This window comes from Cynocephalus volans, chromosome 2 (assembly GCF_027409185.1).
Source record: "Cynocephalus volans isolate mCynVol1 chromosome 2, mCynVol1.pri, whole genome shotgun sequence".
NCBI classification, from domain to species: domain Eukaryota; kingdom Metazoa; phylum Chordata; class Mammalia; order Dermoptera; family Cynocephalidae; genus Cynocephalus; species Cynocephalus volans.
Genome location: NC_084461.1, coordinates 172721265 through 172746512, shown reverse-complemented (window position 1 = coordinate 172746512; position 25248 = coordinate 172721265). Strand labels below are relative to the sequence as shown.

At 38.1% G+C, this 25248-nt stretch overlaps 1 protein-coding gene across 4 annotated transcripts in view; it reads left to right on the top strand.

The window, feature by feature from the left end:
* The first annotated feature begins 7769 nt into the window (after positions 1–7769).
* Positions 7770–25248, top strand: part of PPP3CC (protein phosphatase 3 catalytic subunit gamma) — an 88925-nt gene continuing 71446 nt past the window's right edge. For 3 of the 4 annotated variants that reach the window (XM_063084879.1, XM_063084876.1, XM_063084873.1), the window contains exon 1: positions 7770–8167. In XM_063084879.1, coding sequence (XP_062940949.1) covers positions 8119–8167 — 49 coding nt within the window. In that variant the 5' untranslated portion in view covers positions 7770–8118. The remainder of the gene's footprint in view (positions 8168–25248) is intronic. The other variant, XM_063084882.1, reaches the window with a different exon arrangement.

The following is a 25248-nucleotide window of genomic DNA, read 5'->3' as shown; positions in this document are numbered from 1 at the left end:
GGGAGTTTCATAAGGAATATACCAAATCTCTCAAGCCCTGTAAGATGGAAACCTAGATTTGAAGAAATTAGTAGAAATGCCAGTTAAACATGAACCTTGGTTATTTCAAATATGTATGTCACTTCTGACCATGCAAAAAGTAAAAGGAAAGAGATGCCAAATTCACCAGTTAGATAAGTGGTCAGGTGGATAGGTCTACAAGCTGGATGAAATAGAGCTCTGCACTTGTTGCTGTGATGAATCCCAAGACACCACCACACAACCAATGAAGTTACGTTATTCATTATAGAAAAAATCGCTTGCGAAGGGAGCTTAATTAGACTTTTGTTTTTATATTCTCATTGAGTGGCTCCAGATGTTTTGTTTTAATCGGAGAAGTCATTGAGCAAGTCTCACAAATCAATGTTTAATTCACCTGGAAATAGGCCTTTAAAATAAAAGAGCACTTTAAAAATTTTTTCATGTATTTAAATAGTAATACTTTAGAAAATTTTGAAGAATAGAAATATTGGAAAGACACAAAAATTATTTTTTCTCACACCACCAAGAGATGGCTACTGTTAACATTTTTTTCCTCATCAGATTATGCTCAGTGAGAGTATGTCAGTTTTGATTTATTACTATCCCTAGCACCCATCACAGTGCCTGGCATACAGTCCACACCTAGTTAATACTGGTTGAATGAATGAATGAATAAATTAATATTTTCTTGGAGTCTTATTTTGTGCATGTTTGCTTGTTAACAAAATGAGGACTATCCTATATATGGTTATATTTTAGCTTTTTCACTTTTCTGTATCTCCTGAAGCTATACTCATGTTATCAAATATCATTCTAATATAAAATATATTTCCCAAATACATGTTTCATCCAATATCATATAGCATGTACTATTTTCTATCTTGCTACTTTTGCCCAACATAATGTTTTTGTGATTTTGTCCATATTGCTGCCTGTATCAGTAATTATTTCTCTTTTATTAGCTGAGCAGTATTCCATGGATAATTATTGGATAATTATTGGTATGGATAATTATTAATGTTGGGTAAAATATGTAGGAGTAGAATTACTGGGTCATAGAGTTGATTGTTTTTAAATTTATAAGAAACTTCCAAACTGTTTTCCAAAGTAGTTGTAGTTTGCCCTCAGCTGGGCAAAGCTGTACAGAGGCATGAGGTTGGGGCCTGGTGGATGTGGTCAGGATTCCACACCTTTGGATGTGTGGTTCTTACTGTCTGCAACACCCATCCTTCTCTACTTCTGACAACCTCAGCCATATCTTTAAGATCCAGTCCTGTTATAATCACCTCTCTGAATCCTTTCTTAATCCATCCAGGTAGATGTAAAGGCTCTCCCACCAGCTATGTATGAGAGTTCCACTTGCTTCCATCCTTGTCAACATTTGTTATTGACAGTCTTTAATTTTAGCTATTCTAGTAGGCTAGTGAAGTTGTATTTCAATATGGTTTATTTTGCATTCCCTAATGACTAATGATGTTGACAATCTTTTTCACTGGCCATGCATACATTTTATTTTATTGATACTGTCAAATCCCTTTCGAGAAAAGTTGTGCTAGTTTACAATTCAACCAATATTCTAAAACTATTTTCCAATTTGCTACGGGAAAAATGGCATTTTGTTTTAATTTGTGTTTTTGTTATTTTATTTGTATTTTATTACTAATGAGGTTGAACAGTTTTTGATTCTTAGTGCCTTATATTTTATCATTTCATGAATTGTATGTTCATGGTCTTTGCCCCTACTTGTGTTATAGAGCTCTTTTATTGAACAGGGAAAGTTCTTTACCCTGAAATATGAGATGCAAATATTTTCCTGATTTTCTGCCTTTTAATTATCTTTTTCAAGAAGTCAAACACAGCACTCTTCTGTGATTCCTTTCATTACTTTTGTAGTTAGAAAGTCCTTATCTGAATTCACTGAGTTAGTTTTGACCTGACACATACACACACTGGGGGAGGGGTGTCAGCATCTATTGGCATCTATTAGTGCTAGAATTACCACAATTATCTAAGTAGGATAACTTCTTCATTTTCTTCTAGATTTTTTCTTTTATATTTTACATATACTGGTTTTTTTTTTTTTTTTTTTACACTTACAAATGGTAAATTTTATTATATGTAAAATATACCTCAATAAACTTGATTTTTTATTTTTTATTTATTTATTTATTTATTTATTGGTGGCTGGCCAGTACAGGGATATAAACCCTTGACTTTGGTGTTATAGCACCACTCTCTAACCAACTAACCTAACCAGCCAGCTGGAGCTGGATTTTTTAGTTTTTATTTTATTTTTTATTTTTTTCATTGTTTCTTTATCGTTTCCCCTGAGCTTGATTTTTTAAAAACTGAAACAAACTTTATTGAAACAATACTTGATCTCTCCATGTAAGACGTACTCTGATCCATTCGATTTCATTCTGTTTGATTACAAAATAAAGCAAACAAGATTGCACCTATAGTGATCAAACCAATAGATTTTATAACCTATTAATGCCTCACAATCCATAGTTTGAAAAACTCTGGTCTATGTTTGTTACTGTTAGTGTAAGTAAAAGGTGTTGAATATCATACATGTAAATATATATTCATCGAATGTAGGAGTGTATGTGTTTGAAGGTACTTCAGAAAGTTCATAGAAAAATAGAATTAAGAGATAAGTCTTTCCATGATTTTTTTTTTTCTTGGTGGCTGGCTAATACGGGGAACTGAACCCTTGACCTTGGTGTTACAAGGCTGTGCTTCCCATGAACTTTTTAAAGTACTCTTGTACGTAAATGTATACATATATTTGAATAGCAATGAACTGCTTATAAGATGGTAACTGGGGGACTGAGGATCAAGGAAAGGAGTGAAAATTTAATTTTTCTGTTCATACTTTTACAGTATTTAATTTTTTTAAACCATAGGTATATGTTACTTTTTAAAAACACATTTAAATATTGAAAAGAAAAGATAAAAAGGCCAAGAGCAGAGTTGGGTCAAGTTCTAGTTTCATTTGCCTGTGTGACAGTGGGTAAGTTGCTTACCATCTCTGGGCTCATTTTCCTTGTCTGTAATGTAATGATGTTGATCCATATGAATCCTTAGGCCTTGGCCTCTTAGATATTCCATTTGCCCTTTGAGTCAACCTCAAAGATTTTCCAGTCATCCTTTGAGTCAATCTCAGTCTACTGGGGCATACTTAATTATTACACGTAAGAAAAGGAGATGATGTACTAATTCAGCAAACATTTACTGAGCACCCAGAATATAAAAGGACCAAGATAGAGACTGAGGATATAGTCCTTGCCTCAATAGTCTAGGTGGGGAAAACAGCCACATGTAAATGATACTCTGCCATTCATTAGGTGTTGCTGACCTGTTCACAAGATGCTCCTGGTCCACAAAGGAAGGAGCCTTTACATCTACTTGGATGGATTAAGAAAGGCTTCAGAGAAGTGATTATAACAGGACTGGATCTTAAAGATATGGCTGAGGTTTTCAGTCGGAAGTAGAGAAGGATGGGTGTTGCAGACAATAAGGACCACACATCCAAATGTCTGGAGTTCTGACCACACCTACCATGCCCCAACCCTGTGCCTCTGTACAGCTTTGCCCAGCCTAGGACAGACACCTCCCCTCCTCCTTGTTCTTCAAATCCTATCCTTCCTTGGAGGGCCACAGTCCTGAAAGCATAGCAAGTGACTTCATGTGGCCGGCCTGAAAGGTCTCAGAGGTCATGGAGGGAGAGAGGCTGGAGAGATGGGTTAAAGTCAGGCTGGGAAGGAGCTGGTGGGCCAGGCTAAGGGGCTTAAACTTGATCTCAAGGGCAGTTGGAGCTACTGAAGGGAGACGAGCAGAGTCCATGTCAGATTTGTCCTAGAAAGCTGACTCTGAGGTCAACGTGGAGAATGGATTGGGGGGGGTCAAGACCAAAGACTTAAGGACCAGTTAAGAGGCTAATGAGCCAGGGGGTTAGCTCCTTTCACTCCCAGTCTTTATGCCTGAGAATAGCTGGTTCTCTATGGACCACGTGCAGTGGAGTCCCATAGAGAGCAAGCCATGTCCCCTGCTCATGGCTGTGTCTGTTCCAAACAATATGAAGCCTTTTGAAACCCTCAACTGAGAGGATGTGAAAGCAAGGCACAAGGGGAGAGGTGAAGGCTTCTGATGGTCTCAGCTTATGCAGAAAGTGTCCTTCCTGAGAAATCCATCTAACTCCCTCTTCCATGGCACAGAGACAGGAAGTGAGGGGAACTGTTAGGAGCAGCTTTGGATACGAGGCTTGCTGTCTCCTACTTCAATCTGCATACATATCACCTGGGCATCTTGCTAGAATGCAGATTTTGAGGCATTAGGTCTGGGCTGTGGCCTGAGAGTCTGCTTCCGGGACAGTTCTATACTTTGAGTACCAAGGGTTTAGGCTGCATAGCATATACATGGCAGTGCTGGGACTTGAACACAGGTCTGTCAGGCCTTTCATTCTTTCACTTACTCATTCATTTGTTCATTCAACAAATTCTTGTTTGCTTTTTTTGTTGTTTGTTTAACAAACCAAATGAAGTGCTTACTATGTGCCGGGCATGGTTCTAAATGCTTTACAAATACTAATGCATTTAATCCTCACTACAACTCCATATAGTAAGTACTACAGTCATCCCCATTTTACAGATAAGGAAACTATACACAGAGACTTGTAACTTGCCCAAAGTCACACAGCTGGTAGGCAGCTTAATAAACACCATCATTGTCAGGAGAGCTGCAGTGCCTGAGCCTTTTCTACAGCACCACATGGAATGTGGGGTGTTGGGTCCCCAAGCATGGGTACACTTGAATTTCCAGAATCCAGACATTGTTCTGTAGCTTGGCTTTATCAAAGTAAATGTAAGCTACCTGCATCCCTGGCCCTTCACATCTTTACCCCTTTCCAATAAGATTTACTCAGTAGCTCTGCCATCCAGCAAGTTCCTGGCAGTCCTTTGTTTAAATAAGAGCTCAGACTCTGTCTGCCTTTTCTCCTACATTTCTGAGAGGCCCAGTGGCCTGGGAGCAAAGGCCTATGATTTCTAGCAACCAGTGATACCCACAGTGGCTCCAACAGACCTTGATGCCATCACTTTCAGCTGTGGGCATTGGTAAATTCCTTCACCTCCCCAGGCTTTGGTTTCCTCTTTTGTAACATAGGAATAATAATAATATCCCCACCTGTACTAGATGGTGGGGCACTCTGCCCAGATCAACTTCACTAGGCACGGATACTCCTCTGGCTGCTGACTGCTGCCGCTTCTCCAGAGAATTGCCTTAGGTTGAATTATCACCCGTATACCAATACTAGGGGCAATGGCTGACCAACAGGTGAGAATAACTTTCTGGTACAACTCATGCTCCAGAGCTCGCTGTGAGACCAGACTGAACTACATGGAACTCTTTAAACCAGGTTTACATTTATTTTGATGTTATGGGGGTGGCTCCAACTTGAGATCCAAACCGTTGACTTTTCCACTACTATTATTGAATAATCCATCCCTTCACATATTTTCAGGTATCCTGTTTATGGTTTTGTTTTTTGGGTTTTTTTGTAGCCAGCCTATACAGAGATTCAAACTCTTGACCTTTGTGTTAGTAGCCCTAACTGCTCTACCGAGTGAGCTAACCAGCCAGCCCTCCTGTTTACGTTCTTTTAGGTGCATCTGACCTTTAGAGATATGATTTGACAGAAGTATGGAGTTCTGATTACTTTATTTTTGGTGGCTGGCTGATTCAGCAATCCGAACTTGTGACCTTGATGTTACAAGGCTGTGCTCTAACCAACTGAGCAAACCAGCCATCCCTTGATTAGGCCTCATGGCTAGCTTAACATCAGCACAGCCAGGTTAAGCAAATTTCCCCCCTTCTCCCCCTCTCTTTCCCTTTTCTGCTCTGGAAAATGGTCAGCGAAATTCCTCTCCTGGGAAGGGGCAACATGACCATTATCATCAAAGGAGTGTCTTGTGGGCTGCATTAGCCAGCTTCAGGCCGAAACACTTTGCACCGATATAATGGCAACACTAATTATAAGTCTATGCCCTAACCAACCAGATGTTAGCAGATCACAAGGGCTGTGTCACTTTGCATACCACTGATTTCAAAATTGCCCATTATTCTGCCAGAACCCTCAAAGGCTTATAAATCCCTGCTTTCCTTTGTTCGGGGGAACCGATCCGACTCTGTCTCCCCTCCACGTTGGTGGAATAAAGCCTCTTGGCTGAAATGGCGCCTGTCTCTCTCTCCCTTTTCTCCACCTCGCTGAACCTGACACCCTTGATTACTTCTTAAATGAAGAACTTCCTCAGGATATCTGAACAATTCTCTTGCAGGTAGTCTGAAGTCAAGATGTATGAAAACAGAACCAAATTCTGTTCAGCTCTAAAGTGCTCCTGCCTCCTGTGGTTACTATGAAAGGCCTGCAGTCAAAACTCCAAGGGATAATTAAGTCTTATTCCAGTGTATATCCCCAGACCTCCTCCTAGTACATAAATCTATATTAATGGAGACTTAGGCTTAACCCCTGTAATCTTTTAGCTAGGAGCTAGCTGTCCAATAGAACATTCTATGATGACGGAAATGTCCTATTCTACGATGTCCAATAAGGTAGCCACCAGCCACACACAGCTCTGAGCACTTGATATGTGGTTAGTACACTAGAGGAACTGAGTTATTTAAATTTATTTCAATTTATATAGCCACATGTGACTACTTATCGGCCATTGTGGTAACTGTTAAGACTGGTGTGCCTATAACTTGCACATGCTTCCTTGAATATCAGTTTCGATATTCCATAGTTGGTCCAAATACTTTTGACTTTGCCAGGTATTACACTTGGTGAGCAAAGTGAGTTATAGCAAGATAGTTTCGATTCTAGGCTTACAGTGTAAGGAGAGATAAAGGTCAATTTTTAACCTAGAGATGAAATAGGTTAAGACTCCATAGATACTCGCCCATGGTGTTCCATAATAGGCAGGTACTGTGTCGCTGTGTCAACAGGGAAGAAGGGAGCTTCTAGCTAGGCAGGTGACACACAGGGCTTATGATCACTTCCTTTCACAGAAGAAGTCTGGCCCAGGGGGTCCCAGGAGTGGGTGGGTGGGGGGGCTTCCTTTTCTAGGATGTAGAAGGGAAATGGGGGGCTAGCACAGAAACTGAGACCCCTCAACTACTGGATTGGAACTAGGATGGACGCGCATGTCCTTCTTACTATACTAACAGTACTCAACAAATATGAAAGATTAAATTAGAGGGTTTCAAGGTTTGGGTTTTGTGGATGAGGGAGGTAAGCTCTGGAGGGGCGTGGTGGAATTCATAAGGACTCCTAGAGACAAAGTGGCTGAGGGACCCAGGAGTAAGGAGGGAGGCCTCCCGTGGGGAAGATCTGGGAGGACAGGGGCTCTCTGCAAGGTGGCCCCAGGCCGAGAGCGGCGGGGAGGGTAGGGCTGCACCGAGCAGCCGCGAGGTCGCCCGGCCGGGCCTCAAGATGGCGGCTGCCTCGCCGGGCCCTCCCGCGCTACAGGCCTGGGCAGAGGCGGCTGAGAGAAGGCAAAAGGGACTGTCGGGAGCAGTGACCCAGAGGCGGAGGGGAGGGCGGCGGCGCGGGCCCACGGCCTCGGGGGAAGGCTAAAGCCTCAGGACCGCGAGCGCCCGGGGGCGGAAGGCTGGGGTCCGGCCGGCTGGGCTGCGGGGCCGCGCGTTGGGTCTCGGCGCAGCGGCGGCGGCGCGCGGGGCCGCGGGGAAGTTGGAAGCGCGCGCGGGGGGGACACGCGTGCGCGCACGCGGGCCTGGCCGCGAACAACCGCGGCCGCCGTGGTCGCCTCCCTCAGCCGCTTTTACGGTCGCTCCGGACGCCGTGTTCCCCGCTGCTGTCTCAGGGGGGAGCGGCCGGCTGGTGGGCCCGCATCCTGTCGGTGGAGTCGGGGACTGGCGCCGTCGCGGCCTCTGGTGCTTGGGCCGCCCTGAGGAGCCGGGGCCGGGCGGGGCGGGCTGACGGCCCCGGGTCGCTGAGGCCGCTGGAGAAGGAGGCGGCGGCCGAGCGGAGGAGCCCGTCCGGCAGTCTCCGGGAGCCGGGAGGAGGCCGAGGGGACCATGTCCGGGAAGCGCTACCACTTCTCCACTACCGAACGCGCCATCAAAGGTACCGAGCAGGCCGGGCCCTCCGCGCCCTGCGGGAAACGGCCCCGGGCGACGGCTCGGGAGGGCGGGCGGGTAGGAGGGAGGCTGGGGCCCAGGCTGCGACCACCCCCGAGGAGCTCCGGCAGGGGTGTGGGAGAGGTGAGGACGGGCATCTCCCAGGGAGCTGCATCCCCCAGGGGGACCCCGGCATCTCCTGTAGTGCCTAGACCGGTAGTTGGGTGGAGATCGGTGGATTAACCTCCAGGAGGGTTGACTTCCAGCAGGGTGGGGGCGACTTCTTTCACCACCCCTAAAGGGTCTGGATCCCCATCGTTTTGTTCTTAAAGAAACGATCCCACTTTGCTGGTCTCTAATCTGGAGAAGCCATCTCGGATGGTGTGGGTAGGGAGGGAATCGAGTAGACTCTTCCAAGTCAGATCTTTCTTTAGGATCAGATCTTTCTTGACACTCTCCCCCATACCACCCTTTTTGAGGACATATACCATGTTCCTTTTGGCCCACTTTCGCTAGGTCCTCGCAAATCACTGCTGTTACTAAAAGAAACTTAATAGGGTGAAATAAATGGAAATAAATCTATTTTATGAGGTTTGAAAGGGATTTACGGAGCTCTTGACATGATGTTGGTCTTTTATTTTCTCGTTGGCTGTAGACATTTGGAGAATAATGTTGCCTGATTCAGATGTACTCCTGTATTAGATTTTTGTTGTTATAAGAACAAAACATAAAGTGCTCTTTTCTAATCTTCTATTGTTTCTGCCCGTAAACTAATAAGACCGGTTAAACATAACCACTAATTTATGTGCTGCTTTTGTTCAGCGGTTAAGACTTAGGCACAGCCCTTCTCTCTCTCAAGTATTAACAATCGGTTTGAAAGCGCTGTTTTGATAATAAGAAGGAAATATACTTAGACCAGTGATGTTAGTGGCCTCTAGATGAATGGCTTAGCATTGTAGTGAGGAAAACTATTAAAATACTTTTCTTTTTCATTTTGGTATTAGAAGGAGGAAGGAAACTAAGATTGGTGACAAGAATACATTTTTTGAAGGGGATGAGCCTAGATTGAATGTTCAGGGAGGGGGAAAAATTTTAGCATGTAACTTAGGCTCTTTTTTTCCCCCTAGAAACATCAGCATCATAAATATTGATAATGTATACTACGTAATATTTAGTAAATATAATGGGATTTTTGAGATTTGTATCATTAGGGATTTAAGTGAATTGTTCATATAACTGACATTATCTCTTTAACAGCTAAATTATTTTGACCATCTTAGTGTAAGTCTTCATAGTACTCCTGTATAACCCATAAGGAGTATATAACCTCTCCTAAGATTCAGAATATAATAAACATAACCTTTTTTGATGAATCAAGGTCATGATTGTGTACATTTATTTCTGTACTGTAGTGTTAATATGGCCGGTGCTTTCCCCTGTATAAGAGTGTTGGCACTTGCCTCTTATACAGAAATGACCCCTTACTGCTATACCATTTTATTGTTTTGTCTGTTTTTAGTTTATCTCTCCAGTACTGTTCTCTGTCAGAATATGTCCTTACTGTCTTCTAATCCGCCACTTCTAAGCCGAAGTAGGCAGGGAAACCAGATAAACCAGAACTGTGTGTCAAGTCAAAATAAATAGGATCTGAGTGAAGCTTCGTGGCAGCCCTCACTCAGACCTTCAGGAATCTCAAAATCTGATCACCATTGCACCATATCATTTCCAGCATAACAGGCCATAAGATATACAAGAAATATTGAAATGACCTTCTCATACCTTTAAGTATAGAAGTAAAGTACTTATTTATTTATAGAAGTAAAACAAAACACTGTTAAAATGTAGGTGCTGGTTTATTACTAGACATGTTTATAAAGTGAACACCACTTTCATAGTCTGCATGATGCGAATTTGTTCTTTAGCAAAATTACAAATTACTGTTTGTTGCGTACTTTTACGACTACTCTTAAATAAATGAAACATGACTTCAGGCCCTGAGGATGTGTGGATTTATCTCATATAAGCACTTAAGCATAAGAACTTGAACACAGCAATTTTGGCTTCTTGGTGACCTATGTTGCTTTTTTTCTGGGTTTTCCAGAGTTCGAAACAGTTGAAATTTCTTTTAAGAAAATAAGGTTACAATGTGTACATAGCCAAGGTCCATTGTATTGGGTACTGAATCCTGGTCTGATGCGATTTTGTCTGGTCAGAGTTGTCTGCATTTATTCACAGCTCAAAAGCTTTTTCAGAGGTGATACCACACCTCAGTTATTTTTGGTTCTGTCATTTCCTGTAAACTTTAAAGTCTGCTTTATTGTTTTCTTTGAACAAATCTTGGAGAAGAGTGGGTGGACAGGCGTGATTCATACTCCGGTACTTCAGGAAGTTCATGGAAAAGTAGAATTAAAAGATAATACTAATCTTTCCATCAACTTTTTGAAGTACCCTCATTTTTTGTGTCCTTTAAACAGCAGCTTTCCCAAACTGAAAAAGAATGACACGGTTAGACAACCTAGGTTTTACTCCTGCTGCTGGAGCTGATTTGTGACCATGCCTTTTTTCTTCCCACCTTATCTTTCTACTTAACCTTTTTTTGCTCATCTGTAAAATAGGGTTAATAGTACCTTTCTTGTCAAGTCTGGGTCTTGCAAATGACATGTGAAAAACTTACGGTAGTATCATGAAACATGATAGTTTGATAATAGATTGCTTACTACATAAGTGGTTAGTAGAGATATCGTTAACATTTGAAAAATATCAGAATTAGAAAGTATGTGAAATTATAACACAAGTTAGGAAACCGTTTTTAGTCAGGAAAATATCCATTCTGCAATAAAAAGGATATCTGGGTGGCATCCCATTGGTAACAATGTGAAGAGACCAACACAGTTCTGTCTAGTACTTCTCTGGCAGCTGATTTCTTCTCTAGCAGGTGAAAGTGTTTATTTTATGTTTAAAAACTCTTATGATTTCACTCATTCATTAAATATGTTTTGTTTTTGGCTTTTTTTGGTGGCCGGCCAGTAAGGGAATGGGAACCCTTGACGTTGGTGTTATCAGCACCACATCATTAAATGTTTATTGACTGCCATCTTCAAGGTACCCTAATAGGTGCTCGTTTGTTTCTTCTTTGATTGATTGATAGCTTGATTGATTTGCGGATGGCTGGTTTTGGGATCCGAACTTCTTTGCTTTGAAACTTTTCTGTGAGCCTCTAGAGCAGTCCATATGCAGTGGGACATCACTACTGGAATATGGAGGAGAGAACTCGAAACTCAGATGATTGCATTGTGAAATTCTTTCAGCTTGATCCCTCTCCTACCCCCCCACCAGTTTCCAAGTTTCTTTGGCTGTCTGAAGAAGGTTTTTTTCTTTGACAATGATTTTTATAAAAGCACTTTATTCCTCTGGACTGACTGAATCTTTTTAGAAACAAGGAAATTTCGGTAGGAATTATATGACAGATATGGAGAACACGTTGTCTAAATTTCTTATTTGGTGGCCGAACAGGATTTAACAGAAAAGTCGGACTTCTTTTCAGTGAGATGCTGATACATTTCTCCCATTCTCTTGGAATTCAAATACACCGTATATTCACAGAGACTGTACAATTTGTAGCACACATAGATAGCTACTGGTTCTTTGATATCCTGGCACTGGGAATAGTGTGGCTATAGCCTTCTTAAAAGATTTTAAGAGTAGGGTGGACAAAAATTGACATTTCTACAAGTATACCCTGAACCCCATTTCAGTCTCTGGTACCTGTACTTCATTTTTTCCCACAGCTCTTGCCCCCTCTCTCCCTTTTTTGTTTCATGAGAATGGATTTATTGAGGGTTTAATAAATTTTTTTTTCTTAAATATAAGCTTAACCCTGCTAATTATAAAATTTGAAAGGCAGAAAAAGGAAGAAAACAAAGATTTCATATATTCCTTCCAGAAACAACTTCAGAAACAACTATTTTTAATACTTTCTTGTATTTCCATCTGCTGGTATATTTTGAATTCAAAGGAAAATGGATCGTACACAATAAAGATTTTGTTTTACAAATATTTCATATTATTTTTAACATAAATATTGTAATTCTACCTAAATACTTGAATGATGGTTCTAATCAGCATGAAAATTGTTGGAAAGTGCTTATGTTCATATTTTAGTTCTTTATATCTTCAGTGGGGCGTACACTAATCATTTGATACAGTTCAAATCCAGAAGGAACATTTTCAAGTATAAATTTTCAATGTGATTAAGTCTTAAAGTATATATCTGCTGGATTTATCAGCAGTAGCTGGATTTGTCAGGCTTAGTTTACCATTGTACTTAACAGGCTTCAAACTTTTGAAACATTAGAAGTTGATGCTATTTGTATGGCTGGCCCATGGCTCACTCGGGAGAGTGCGGTGCTGATAACACCAAGGCCACAGGTTCCGATCCTATATAGGGATGGTCGGTTCGCTCACTGGCAGAGCGTGGTGCTGACAATACCAAGCCAAGGGTTAATATCCCCTTACCAGTCATCCTTTAAAAAAAAAAAAAAAGTTGATGCTATTTGAGATTCATACCTCTCCGTGGAAGTCTCAAGCCTCTGAAAGGACATCTTAATTTAAACACAATTCTTTTTTGAGCAGGGATAAGGTATTCTTTCTTACCTATATGTTATTATTTGTGATCAAAGCTTTGTTTATTTCAGACATTTGATGATAAAGCTTTCCTTTGTAAAGTAACATACTGTAACATTTTATTGTAAAGGAAAAAAACCCCCACAATGTTATGGGATCATTTGAGAGAGAAATGCTAAGGACACATTACATAAAGGGAAATAAAGAATTAGTTAAAGACATTTTCCTAAGCAGTATTTGTTAATAGGAACAGAATATCTTTCCTTTAAGGTGATATTTTTAGAAAAAGCTAATTTTTAGACATTGATCTATGAGAGAGAAAATTATTCAGCTAATTCTGGCATTTGTAGTCATTTTGGAGCTTTACTGCTACTTAATTGCTAAATGACTAATGGAAATAAAGGGGTATCTTACAAATCATTACCATTCTTTGATGTAATTCTTTTTTTTTTTTTTTTTGGTGGTATAATCATTAATCAAATATAATACTGTTTTAAGGTTTTAGTGTTAAAATTTAGCTGCATTTTAAATTTTGAAACTGAGGTCTAAAAATTTCAAACCAACCTAAGTGGTATCTCACTTATCTTTATAATCTATCTAATTATTCTGATGCATGCAGAGAACTTTTAGTTCCCTGTATTCAGTTTTGTTTTATTGGCAAACTAGATTATCCTGAAATCTTTTAGTTTCTTGAGTCTTTGTTTATTGTTAGAAGAGGGCATAACTTGGTAACCAGGATCTCTAAATTGGGTGACAGAAAGATATGCCAGATTAGCTGGCCAAGACCATGTGTATCTTTGATGATCATGATTAGATTTTTTGAATGCTAGCAATTCATGATGTTTTTTGTACAGTGTCTAGACAGTGAAAGCCCAAGAGACACTCTAAATGAAATAAACACAGAGAGATAATTTAAGAATTTATTCAAGAATTACCTATGTAATATTCTTACTAAAAGTGTTTAACATGAATCTAGTTATAGTAGACAATCAGACAAATCCAGAATGGGACTCTTAAAAGATAGTTGGCCTGAACTCTTCAAAAATGTCAAAGTCATGAAAAACAAACAAACAAACAGAAAAAGGCAGGGGGACTCTTCTAGATGAAAAAGAAATGACAATCAAGTACAGTGTCAAAACTGGATTGGAAAAATAAAAAGCTATAGAGGACATTTTGGGACAACTGGGGAAATTTGAATATGCAGTATAAGTTAGACAATATTATACCAATATTAAATGATTAACATTGCTAAATGTTAAATGTTGGTTGTAATGATATGGTATTGTGGTTATACAGGAGCACGATCTTATTCTTAGGAATACTGATGAACTATTTACATTGAAATGTCATGATGTCTTCAGTTTGCTTTCAAATGGTTCAAAAAAAATATGTATTTGTAGGGAGAGAAAACAAAAGTGGCAAAATGTTCACTATGGTGAATCTAGGTAAGAATGTATGAGTATTCATTTTACTATTCTTTCACTTATAGATTTCAGTTTTTCAAAGTATAAAGTTGGGGTGAGGAAAAAAAGTGCAATTAAGAAATGCCTCAACACAACTAGGCTTGGGAAAGGATATCATTGTGTTCGAAGATTCTATAATGAGGGGAAGCTAACAAGAAAAAAATGAGTTTTAATGTATATTATAGCTGATGTGAAGTGGAGGCAATTTGTTTAGCAGAAAAAGAAGCTGTTTCACCTGTATGATGGGGCTTGGGAAAACACACAGAAGTAAGGATGGAGAAACAAGGTATATGTGAGAAAGAAGTGGAGAGAAGATCGGTAAACCAGAAGTGCCAGAGAATTGAAAGAGGGAAAATGAAGAAAAGGAGGAAATGAAGGATAGCTGAAAACTGCTGGGGCAGTTGACAGTGATTCCATTAAGAAAACTGCAAGATTATTTGTTTGTTTGTTTGTTTGCTTTTTTTGGCAGCTGGCCAGTTTGGGGATCTGAACCCTTGACCTTGGTGTTACAAGACTGCGCTCTAACCAGCTGAGCTAAGTGGCCAGCCCAACAAGATTATTTTGATGGCCATGTGTTTTAAAAAAATTCCAAAAACTAATAGGCTTATAAACCTAATCCAAAATTACACAAAATTTGAACATTATACAAATAGATGATGTGGAAAGTGAAACGGCCATGTTTTTATTTTATTAGAGAAATGAAAGTGAAAAAAAAAGGAGGTAGAAAAGGTAAAATAAATATTAAACACACTAATGAGGAGAAAGAAAGGATTTCCTAAGTTAGTGTCCCATCCCTGTTACCCATTTAGCCAGCCATTGGTTCAGAAGACGAGGCTGGGAGTCAGGCCAGACTTTTTCTTCTCCCTTTTACTGCATGTCCAGTCCCACCAGACTAAAGACTATGGACTTTTGATTTCTACATAATCTTATGCTTCATCCTCCTCTCTCACCTCTTGCTTGTACAATTGTAGTAGCCTCTTGCTAGGGCTGTTTACTCTCCATGCTGCATAATTCTTGTGCTTAAAAAATCCTTCATGAGCACTTCCTGCATGTGGGATAAACTAACTTTGTTGATGATCAATACCCTACATAGTAAGTCTTTCTAACCTTGTGTTCCGCTTCCTTCTCCTCATGTTACATCCCCATTCCCAACCTATGTTACTACTACTTATAGTCCCTAAAATATTTTTTATCCATGAATGGGCTCTTTGCATTACTTCTGTGTGGAATCTTGTCCCTCAACTTCATTAGTCCCTGTATATTTATCTTTCAAGATTTAGCCAAGAGGATTTCTGAGAAGATTTTTCTTCTCTGCTAGAAGAGTAATGGTTTTCTCTTTTTTTTTTTTTTGGCGACTGGCTGGCATGGGGATATGAACCCTTGACCTTGGTGTTATAACACTGCCCTCAAAACAACTGAGCTAACTGGCCAGCCCCCAAGAGTAATGGTTTTAGAACATGGATTTTGGAGTCAAATTCTGTCTTTCAGTAGCTGCATGATCTTGGACAAATCACTTAACCTTGCTTTACCTCAGTTTCCCTATATGTAGAAGAGGGATAATAAAACCTAGCTTACAGTATAACTGTAAGGATTAAATAAACTTAACAAAGTATAGTGACGGGCACATGGTAAGTGCTCCCTGCATGTTAGCTGTTGTCATTGTCATTGTCATCATCACTAACATCAAAGTTAGACATTGCCTCCTGTGAGCCCCCATAAACAATCTTATTGCTGTACATTTTTCTTTATTTTCATGTCTTTTATTCACACTAAACTGTTCTCTTCAAGGGCAAGAACTGTCTATCCTTAATGCTGAATACAGTGCGTAGTGCATGGTTAGGTGCTTAGTAAATGTTTAAGTAAGCGCAGGCCTAAGAAGCTTATTTTATGGTAGGCAGTGTAGGAAAGAGCACAGGCTCTGCTAATTGCAAGCTATGTGACCTTTGTTATTTATTCTTGCTTCAAGTTTAAAATGGAAGGTAGTACCTACCTCAGAATTGAAAGATTACCTTTTATGTTGTATGTAAAGTGCTTAGCACAGTGCCTGTAGTGGGTGCTTAATAAATTTTAGCTATTATGTATTAAATAAGTTAATCTTGGATCTTGGTGAGATTTGACAGCAGATATGTTTCACTTTAAGTGGCATGTGTGAAATGAAGATTTAAGAGTATTATGTTTTATATTTTCCAACCTTCGTTTCCTTAGCTTTTGAAAAGATTTAAATCTAGAATGCTTAAGAAGAAAAACAGTGAAATAGCGAAATTTACCTTTTTTGTAATATAGATAGAATTTTAGAAATGTATTCATAAGCAAATATTTGATAAGTTCTTACTACATGCAGCAAGTTTCTGATTATACTTAGAAGCTTAAATACTGCTTGAAAATTTTCTCACACGGTAGAGCATACAATAGCCTCCCAAAAATGTAACTCGAAATTAGAACTATGGAGTTGCCTATGACTAATACCACTGGAAAAAGAGCAAATGACTAGACTGCAGACTATATATCTGGGGTGAAATGTTTGCTCCCTCACTGTACATATTGATAATCCTTTAAAATTTAAACTTTGTGATAAGTGGCCTTAAGAGGTAAAACTTAATCTGTGTTTTTTTGTGTGTATGCCTAGGTGTATTTTTTTTCTTGTGACCTAAAGCTTTGTGGAAGTTTAAAAATAAAAGAGGGTGGTTTTCATGAATGGCTGAAGTAACAAAGTTAACTGACCAGGTTTATCCGTGGGAGCAAGTTGGTTATTTTTGACTATTGTGCACTGTTTTGTAGAAAACATATGATGTCACTGAAGAAGTTATTGTTTCTGTTGACTATCACTGATGGTGGTTATTATTTAATTGGTTCTAGGAGGGCCAGTTCTTAGGTAATACTTTGAAAATGAGTTCTGTGATTATCAAAGAACAGAATGAATGATCCCCAAGAGCTTGATCAGATCATTGAAATAAAATGACTTGTTCTAATAAGTTATGTAAGGATCTGAAAGGCACATATGACTTTCAGTAATATAACCTCTTCAGTGGTATCTAACTGAATCATGATTGGAAAGGCAGGTGAGTAGATTAGGAAATGAGTCTGCAAAAGTAGGGCAGGCCTGCTGGCTTAAAATAGGAATGAAAGCAGGGTTATTTGTAGTGAAGAGAGATAGCTATTTAGGTAAATCCCAATGTCCCATGAGGGTAAGACCACATAATAATCTAAAAATAATAGCTTATAGGCCAATAAACTTTTAAGGCTTTTATCTTTCATACTTACTGCAGGATTAAAGTGGTCATCACCAATGAGGCCTTTTCTTGTTTACGCAGATCTGCATCAGATTTTACTTATACTGTATTTACCTGAAAATACTTATTGTTTATGTAGTGAATGTATATTGTAGCAGTATACTGAATTGAATTTGACCGTGAAAAGGCTGTAGAATTTCTTCAGTGTTCTTTAGTTTAGAAACTTAGTTTTTAAAATGTATTTAATTTTTATTTTGATAATTACAGATTCACAGGATGTTGCAAAGAAATATACAGGGAAGTTCCATACACCCTCCTTCCTCCAAGCTCCTCTTTGCCACAGTGTCAACCTCCTATACCACCACAGTACTATACGAAAACCAAGAAATTGACATTGATACATTCCATTTCACCAGTTATACATGTATTTCTGTGTGTGTGTGTGTGTGTGTGTGTAACTTTATGCAATTTCACATATGTAGGCTTATGTACCTACCAGCACAGTCAAGATACTTAGTAGTGCCATTACCACAAGACTTCTCTTATGTTACTTCTCTTTTGTATCCACACCAATCCCCTTCCACCACCAGAAACTCAGTTTTATAGTTGGGATTGCTTTGAATCATGTGCAAACCTAGTTTGATTAGGATTTTTGCTTCTGAGTTGGAAGCTTTGTAAAATAATTTTTATTGAAATATATGTAGTCTAATGGCAACTGACATATGTTAAAAAGTTAGGTTTGGGAGCACTAAAAGCCTTCTTGGAAGAATAGGCTTAGAATGATGATTCTTAGCTCTGGTTACTAAACAGAATCATCTGTGGAGTTTTAAAAACCCTTGAAGAAAAAAAGGGTACCCTGGCCCCATTAAAGATTAATCTTGAAAGCAATGTTGAATATAAAATCACAAGTTGCAAAAGGATACATAACATTTATGTAAAAATGCAAAATATACTCTATTGTGCATAGATACATTTGTAACAAAATTATACACATAGGAAGGATGCACAACTACTTAAAGTTATTAGTTACCTCTGTAGAGGAAGGAAAAGAGATAGAGGGTTTCTTCTATTATATCTGTAACATTTTGGTTCTTAAAAAAAATGTGAAACAGATATTAAATACAGTATTTTAAATCTAGGTGGTAGGTATGTGGGTATTTGTGTTATTTGTTTTTCCTATATCATTTTATGTAGAATTATATAATATTTTTTGAAATATTTCATTTAAAATATCTACACACATATTACATATGTATCTGGAATTTCCTCTTTTCTCCCTTTTAATATACCTTCTATTTATTTCATTTTGGCACTAAGAGTGGGATGCTGCTATAACAAATACCTAAAAATGTGGAAGTGGCTTTGGAACTTCCAAAAGACCCTGCCCAAGTCTCAACTTCCTTATGCCCTTCCTTGATTTCTGTAGCCATCATTGATTTCCCCCCAATAATCTTCCATACTTATAGTCTGTGCTGCACAATTTATTGTTTAACTGTTCTGTGTTTATATTATGTCTTGTTTTATGTGAATTATTTTTTCTACTTAACTAGAATACAAGATTCTTCAAGGTGGAGTCCATGTGTTAAACTTGTATATTTCATACATTACCCACATATTGTGAACATGTAGTAGGTACCAGATAAATATTTAATTATTTAACAAGGATATAGTTATTTCCCTAGTGTTTTTTCCTAACATTTTTGAATGTTACTCAAAGAACCCTTCTAGCGCTTTGTCTGCTATAGAGTTCAGAACTTCACTTGTAACAAATACTGTTATCCAGGATTCTAGGAAGGCTAGCTATAGAAACTTAGATCTATTCAGTTAATGAATGTTTTGTTTTTCAATTAGTAATGTACAGCCTTTCAACCTTTAAAAAGACTTGATAGTTAGACTTGAATTGTAAATCTCTCTTGGGTGTTAGAGATGAAGCTGAAATGTCTGAGTTCCTTAGAGAAATAGGAAGAGTTTCTACACAGTCTTTCCTAGCTCTTGTTATTAGGAAAAGAGAAAGGTAGTGTTAATTGTGGTTAGTGAATTTCTTCAGTTTCCTGCTTTTTATCAAATTAAGGTCATCAACTGGAAGTAGAATGATACAAGAATAATATGTTGTATTGTTATGAAGAAGAGTACAGGTTTAGCATGTGGCATTGTATGTTTCACATTGAAGATGACACCAGAAGTGTAAATTTAGTGATTTATTATTATTTTTAATCTCCTCTTTTAAAATAGAGCTGTAAGTTTCTTATTATTCCTTAGTGCAGTCCAGGTGTAAAGTATGTTATAAATAGTTTGTTACTGACAATAAATAGTTACTAACAATATTTGAAGTCCTGAAGTTTTTGAATGATTTTGTATGTCTGGGTAAGAATTAGAGTGGATTCAAGGTTACCACTAGTAACCACTTCACTGTCATTCACTTTGGGGTGTGTGCATGTGTGTGTGTTTAAAGAGACAGACTTATAGGTAGTTTATCAAGAATTGTATAAAATCCTTTTGTTTCCATGAGAGTATATCTTATGTATGAATGTTGTTTGTTGTATGTTATGCCTACGTATTTGTTGTTTAGACTTAATTTCTAAGAGGCCACTACAGTTTATTTTCATTCTAGCCCATGTCATACATGTTACTTTGATTTAAGTATTAAGAAAAAATATTAGAGATATTTGATGCTATGGTCTGAATGTGTGTGTCACCTCCAAAATTCATATGTTGAAATCCTAAACCTCAAGGTGATGGTAGTAGAAGGTGGGACCTTGGGGAGGTGAAGTTTTTATAAATTTCTAGAAGAAAATATAGGAGAAATCTTTGTGACCAAGGGTAGACAAAATTTTCTTAGGTCATGAAAAGCATGAACCATAAACACTGATAATTGGACTTCATCAAAATTAAAATCTTTTGTTCTTTTAAAGATATTTCATTAAGAAAATGAAAAGGCAAGCCATAGACTGGGAGAAAATATTTACACTACATATTTCTTACAAAGGACTTATATCCAGAACATGTAAAGAATTTATGATTCACTAATAGGTAAGACAACCAGCAGAATAAAAAAAATAGGCAAAAGATTTGAACGGACAAGTCACAAATGAAGATGTGCAAATGGCCAACAGCATACAAGAAAATATTCAGTGTCATCAGCTATTGGGGGAATGCTACTTAAAACCGCAAGATACTAATGCACACCATTAGAATGGCTGAAATCAAAAAGGTAATTACTAAGTTTTGGCAAAGATGTGGAGTGACTGGAATTCTCATGCACGGCTTGTGAGAATGTGAAATTGACTTTGGAAAATCATCTGGCAGTTTCCTAATATGTTAATTATACACCTCTAATACCACCATGGTATTCCATTCCTAGGTATTTACTCAAAAGAAAAGAAAACAGGATTTATACACAGATGTTTATAACAGCTTTTATCACTGTAGCCCAAACTAGGAAATATCCAACAGGTAAACGCATAACCATAATGTGGTATATCCTACAATGGAATACTACTTAGCGGAAAATGATTCAAACTACTGCTACATGCAACAGCACAGATGAATCACAAAATCATTAGGCTTAGTGAAAAAGTCAGACACAAAAGACTACATGCTGGACAGTTCTATTAATATAAAACTCTAGAAAGTGCAAATAAACTGTAGTGACAGAAGGCAGACCAGTGGTTGCCTGGTGCTAGGGGCAGAGGGAAGGATATTTCAGGGGTGATGGAAATGTTGTGTATTTTGATTGTGGTGGTGGTGTGACATATGTATACATGTGTCAAAACTCACCAAATTGTACACGTTATTGGATGCAGTTTATTGTACCTAAATAAACCTCAATAAGGCTTATTTTTTAAAAAGTTGCAGAGGCTATTCTGTAAAATTAAGACAGGATTTTGTGCAAATGACTGGCTAAAAAGAGTTTGTGGGTTGATAGACTACTGCAAAATTTAATTGAAAGTCTGAAAGAAGGAAATAAACAGAAGCTCCCTGAGATCAATAGTTGCTTTAGAAGGATAAAATTTGCTTTGAAATATTGTTTGGAGTTGAAATGCCTTCGTTTAAAAAGCGTGCTTTAGGGAAAAAATATTTCCAGTATACACAGCATAGAAGTTACTGCTAGCTTTAATAAGTGGATGTACTTTTAGCCATCTTTTATATTTAAAGAACTGCAAATTACATGAATGTGAAAAGAAAAGTAAGCAAAGGATATGATGTTTATAGATCATTTATAAATGGATAAATTCAAATGGCCAATGAACATATTGATACTGGAAGAGAAGGTCCGGGGAGGTCGGATAGCCGACCTCAACCCATCCCGTCCTTTTCTAGGTTCCTCCTGACTCTGCCACAGGAAAAAATTCAAGAGCAGAGTCACAGTAGGAAATGAAAGCAGGTTTAATATAAAGAATAAGAAATACAGACTTCACAGGAAAAGTGTGGGCTGCCTCCTGAGAGCAAGCAGCAGCCGCAGCAAATTTAATACAAAAGTAAGAAATACACACTTTGTAAATACAGTGCAGGCTGATTTGAGAGAGTGAGCATCAGCCTGCTAAAGGCAATTTTAACACAAAAAGTAAGAAATACACACATCAAAACCAAAGTGTGGGCTGGCTCCAGAGAGTGAGCAGCCCTACCTTCTTCCTGGGTTCTACTTTTATAGTTTGGCTATCTGTACATATTCATGTTATCTAATGACAGTTCAACTAAGGGGGTGGTTCCCAGTTGTGTAACAGGTTATGTAACATATCCTTGCAAATGCTCAGTTGGTCTCTTTGGAGCATGCTCATTGGTCAAATTCCACCAAATACACTTAAAATATGCTAGGTGCTCTTTCGCGCCTCCAGTGGAAGGTGAGTCATAGGATAAACTGCTTTCTACTGAGCATGCTCAGCTACTGGAATTACATAAGTCTGCCTCCTGCTGTCTCTACATGTTGGTGCCAAAAATAGGTGCAACAAGCAACAGTAGCTCGGGACTCAAAGGAGGGGCTTAAGTCCTAGGGAAGTGGTTTGAGGAGTGGTTTGAGACCCAAGGGAGTGACCTGAAACCTGACCGTAGAAAAACTGGGCATCTCCTATTTCAATATGAACTTATAGGTGTATGAACAGAGGTGTTTGTTGCCACATTATTCATAATAGAAAAAAAAAAAAAGAATAACTGCAATGTTTAGTAATAGATTAGTTAGGAGAATTATATTATCTCTATGATGCAAACTCTGAAAATTATATTGTAGAAGAATATTTATTGGCATTAGAAAATTTTAATAGTTTACCAACAAATTAAAAAGAGAGACTATAATATTGTCTATACAGTATAACTTATAAAATAGTGTATTTAAATATTAAAATATTAAGATATACACCAGTGTTTTAACAGTGGTTACCTTTGGCTTGTGGGATTCTAACAGATACGTTTTTGTGGTAATTATTGGGGTTTTTTTTTGGTGCTCTTTAGTTTTTTAAAAATTCTTTTGCATTGAGTATATAGTATCTTTGATTTAGAGAAATCTTTACGTACTTGTAAAGAAAGTAGTTTAAAAATTAGCAGAATTTTTTTTTTTTCCAGTGGCTGGTGGGTATGGGAATTTGAACCTTTGACCTTAGTGTTATCAGCACTACACTGTAACTGAGTGAGCTTACCAGCCAGCCAAGGTTTATTTTTAATGATAAATTAAAAGATCTTTAAACTTGATTTTATTAATTCATTTTTTTCTTTTCTAAACTTAATTTTAATAAATACAAAGTATAATAAAAATTTGTTCACATTAGATATAAAGCTTATTATCATCCCTGACTGCTGGATGATTTTCTATAGTCTTGTAAACACGGGTGGTGAATTTTCCTGTCTGATGACATCCAGCAATACTCTGATTCCTGGATGAGTTCTAGTCAGATTGGATATTGGTAGTATTACTGTTGATTGATTCATTTATAGTAGAATTATATGAATTTCTAAAGTCTAATTTTATTTATTTTTGATTAAGTAATATAGTAATATGGTGTAAAAATTTAAAAGGTATGTAGCAAAAAGCATTCCTACCCAGATTCTCAACTACTAGTTCCCTGCATTGGGAGTGCTAAAGCCCACCACCAAAGATCGCTAGGAAGACATCTGTGGTCAAAAATAAGTTACTTTTATGTAGCTTGCTGTAGGAAGGGGTAACATACACCAGAAGAGCTGTGGGACATCTCAAAAGGAGGGAATAGTTAGAAAAGAAGATGTTTAGGAGTTGAGGTTAGCCATAGAGTGATGTTAGGATTAAAGTTAGCAGTGTGGGCAGGGATTGGCTAGAGTCTGTAATTAGATGACTTGCTGGAGCAGTCAGTGATTTTGCCTTTAGTACACATGAGTCCCTGAGGAGTTACTGTTAGATCAGTTGTCTGTGGTGTTGGAACCTATGGGTCTGGGTGAGCCGATATTAAAAAAAGTTTGAGGGCTGGCCAGTTATTCCAGTGGTTAGAGCGCAGCCTTATAACACCAAGGTTATGGGTTCGAAGCCCTATATCAGCCAGCCATAAAAAAAAAAAAAAAAAAAAAAGGTTTGAGCTTAGATGGTTTGTGATGTACATTATAGTTTGGTTTGGCTCAGTTTATGTTTTGCAAGTCCAGTATTTTTCTGAGCATTTGTGAACAATTTGTGGTTTGTGTTTTAATTCTCAGTCTCTGCTTTCTATCATTGTTCAGCTAAACTGGAGGACTTACCATTTAGGGGTGGTGATCAGTCAAGATTTGTACTATTGTTTGATAGGTTTTGAGTGTTTATCAGGCTTTTGATGGTATACATTTTGACCTCTGCAGTACCAGGCCCTTTTATTCTTTTCCTTGGATGGTCATTAACTGAATCATGTGGTGTGATAGTGGCTGCACAGCAGCATTTAAGACTGGAGATCACACATTTTGCATATGCAATAGATGGAAACTCAGACAAGAATTATTATTAAAGTTTGAAATAATGTCCCATGTATCCCATAGTTTATTCGGCTCTTTCTTTGGTAACCAGGTATTTTTTTCTTTTAGTTTGGATATGGATTGTTTACCTTTGCAAGTATCTGAATAAGTAGTCTTATATTTGGTGATTGTCAAGGATAAAACTGGGTTTTTTTTGTTTGTTTTTTGGTTTTTATGGCAGCTGCCCAGTATTGAGATCTGAACCCTTGACCTTGGTGTTATCAGCATTACATACACTAACCAAGTGAGCTAACTGGTCAGCCCGAGGATAAAAGTCTTGATAGTACTAACAGTAAAGGAAAGGCTATCTATTGACAGTCTAGAATCTTGAAACAGTGGAGGGAGAAGAAAATAGCCAAGAGAATAAAGGACAAAATTATGCAAACTACATGGTAATCAGTTGCTTCTGGCACCTGGGAGATGGTGTTCTGATGAATTTGAACTTAAACAGTCTATTCACCTTGTCTTCTGTTTCTGTACCAAAACAGTTCTGTAAATCCTGACTCAGCCACAGTGTCTGTCCATAGCAATGATGTCAGCAAATATACATAATTAATTTTCTGTAATATCAGTAATAAGTGCATAATACAAGCACTTACAGAAATTCTTTTGATATGTCTTCTACAAAGCTTAATTCCTCATCTTCAGCTCATAGCCAGGAAGGTGAATGTAAGGAAGAAGCAGAAACTTCTTGTGGATGATGAGACTATAGGCTTTAATTAATTTATTAGATTAGCCAGCATTATTGAATGGAAGAGAGTGTAATCTTCTATTATAGTAAAACACATAATCAATTTTATAAGAATTTAGTCACTGATTATCCTGGAAGTAAG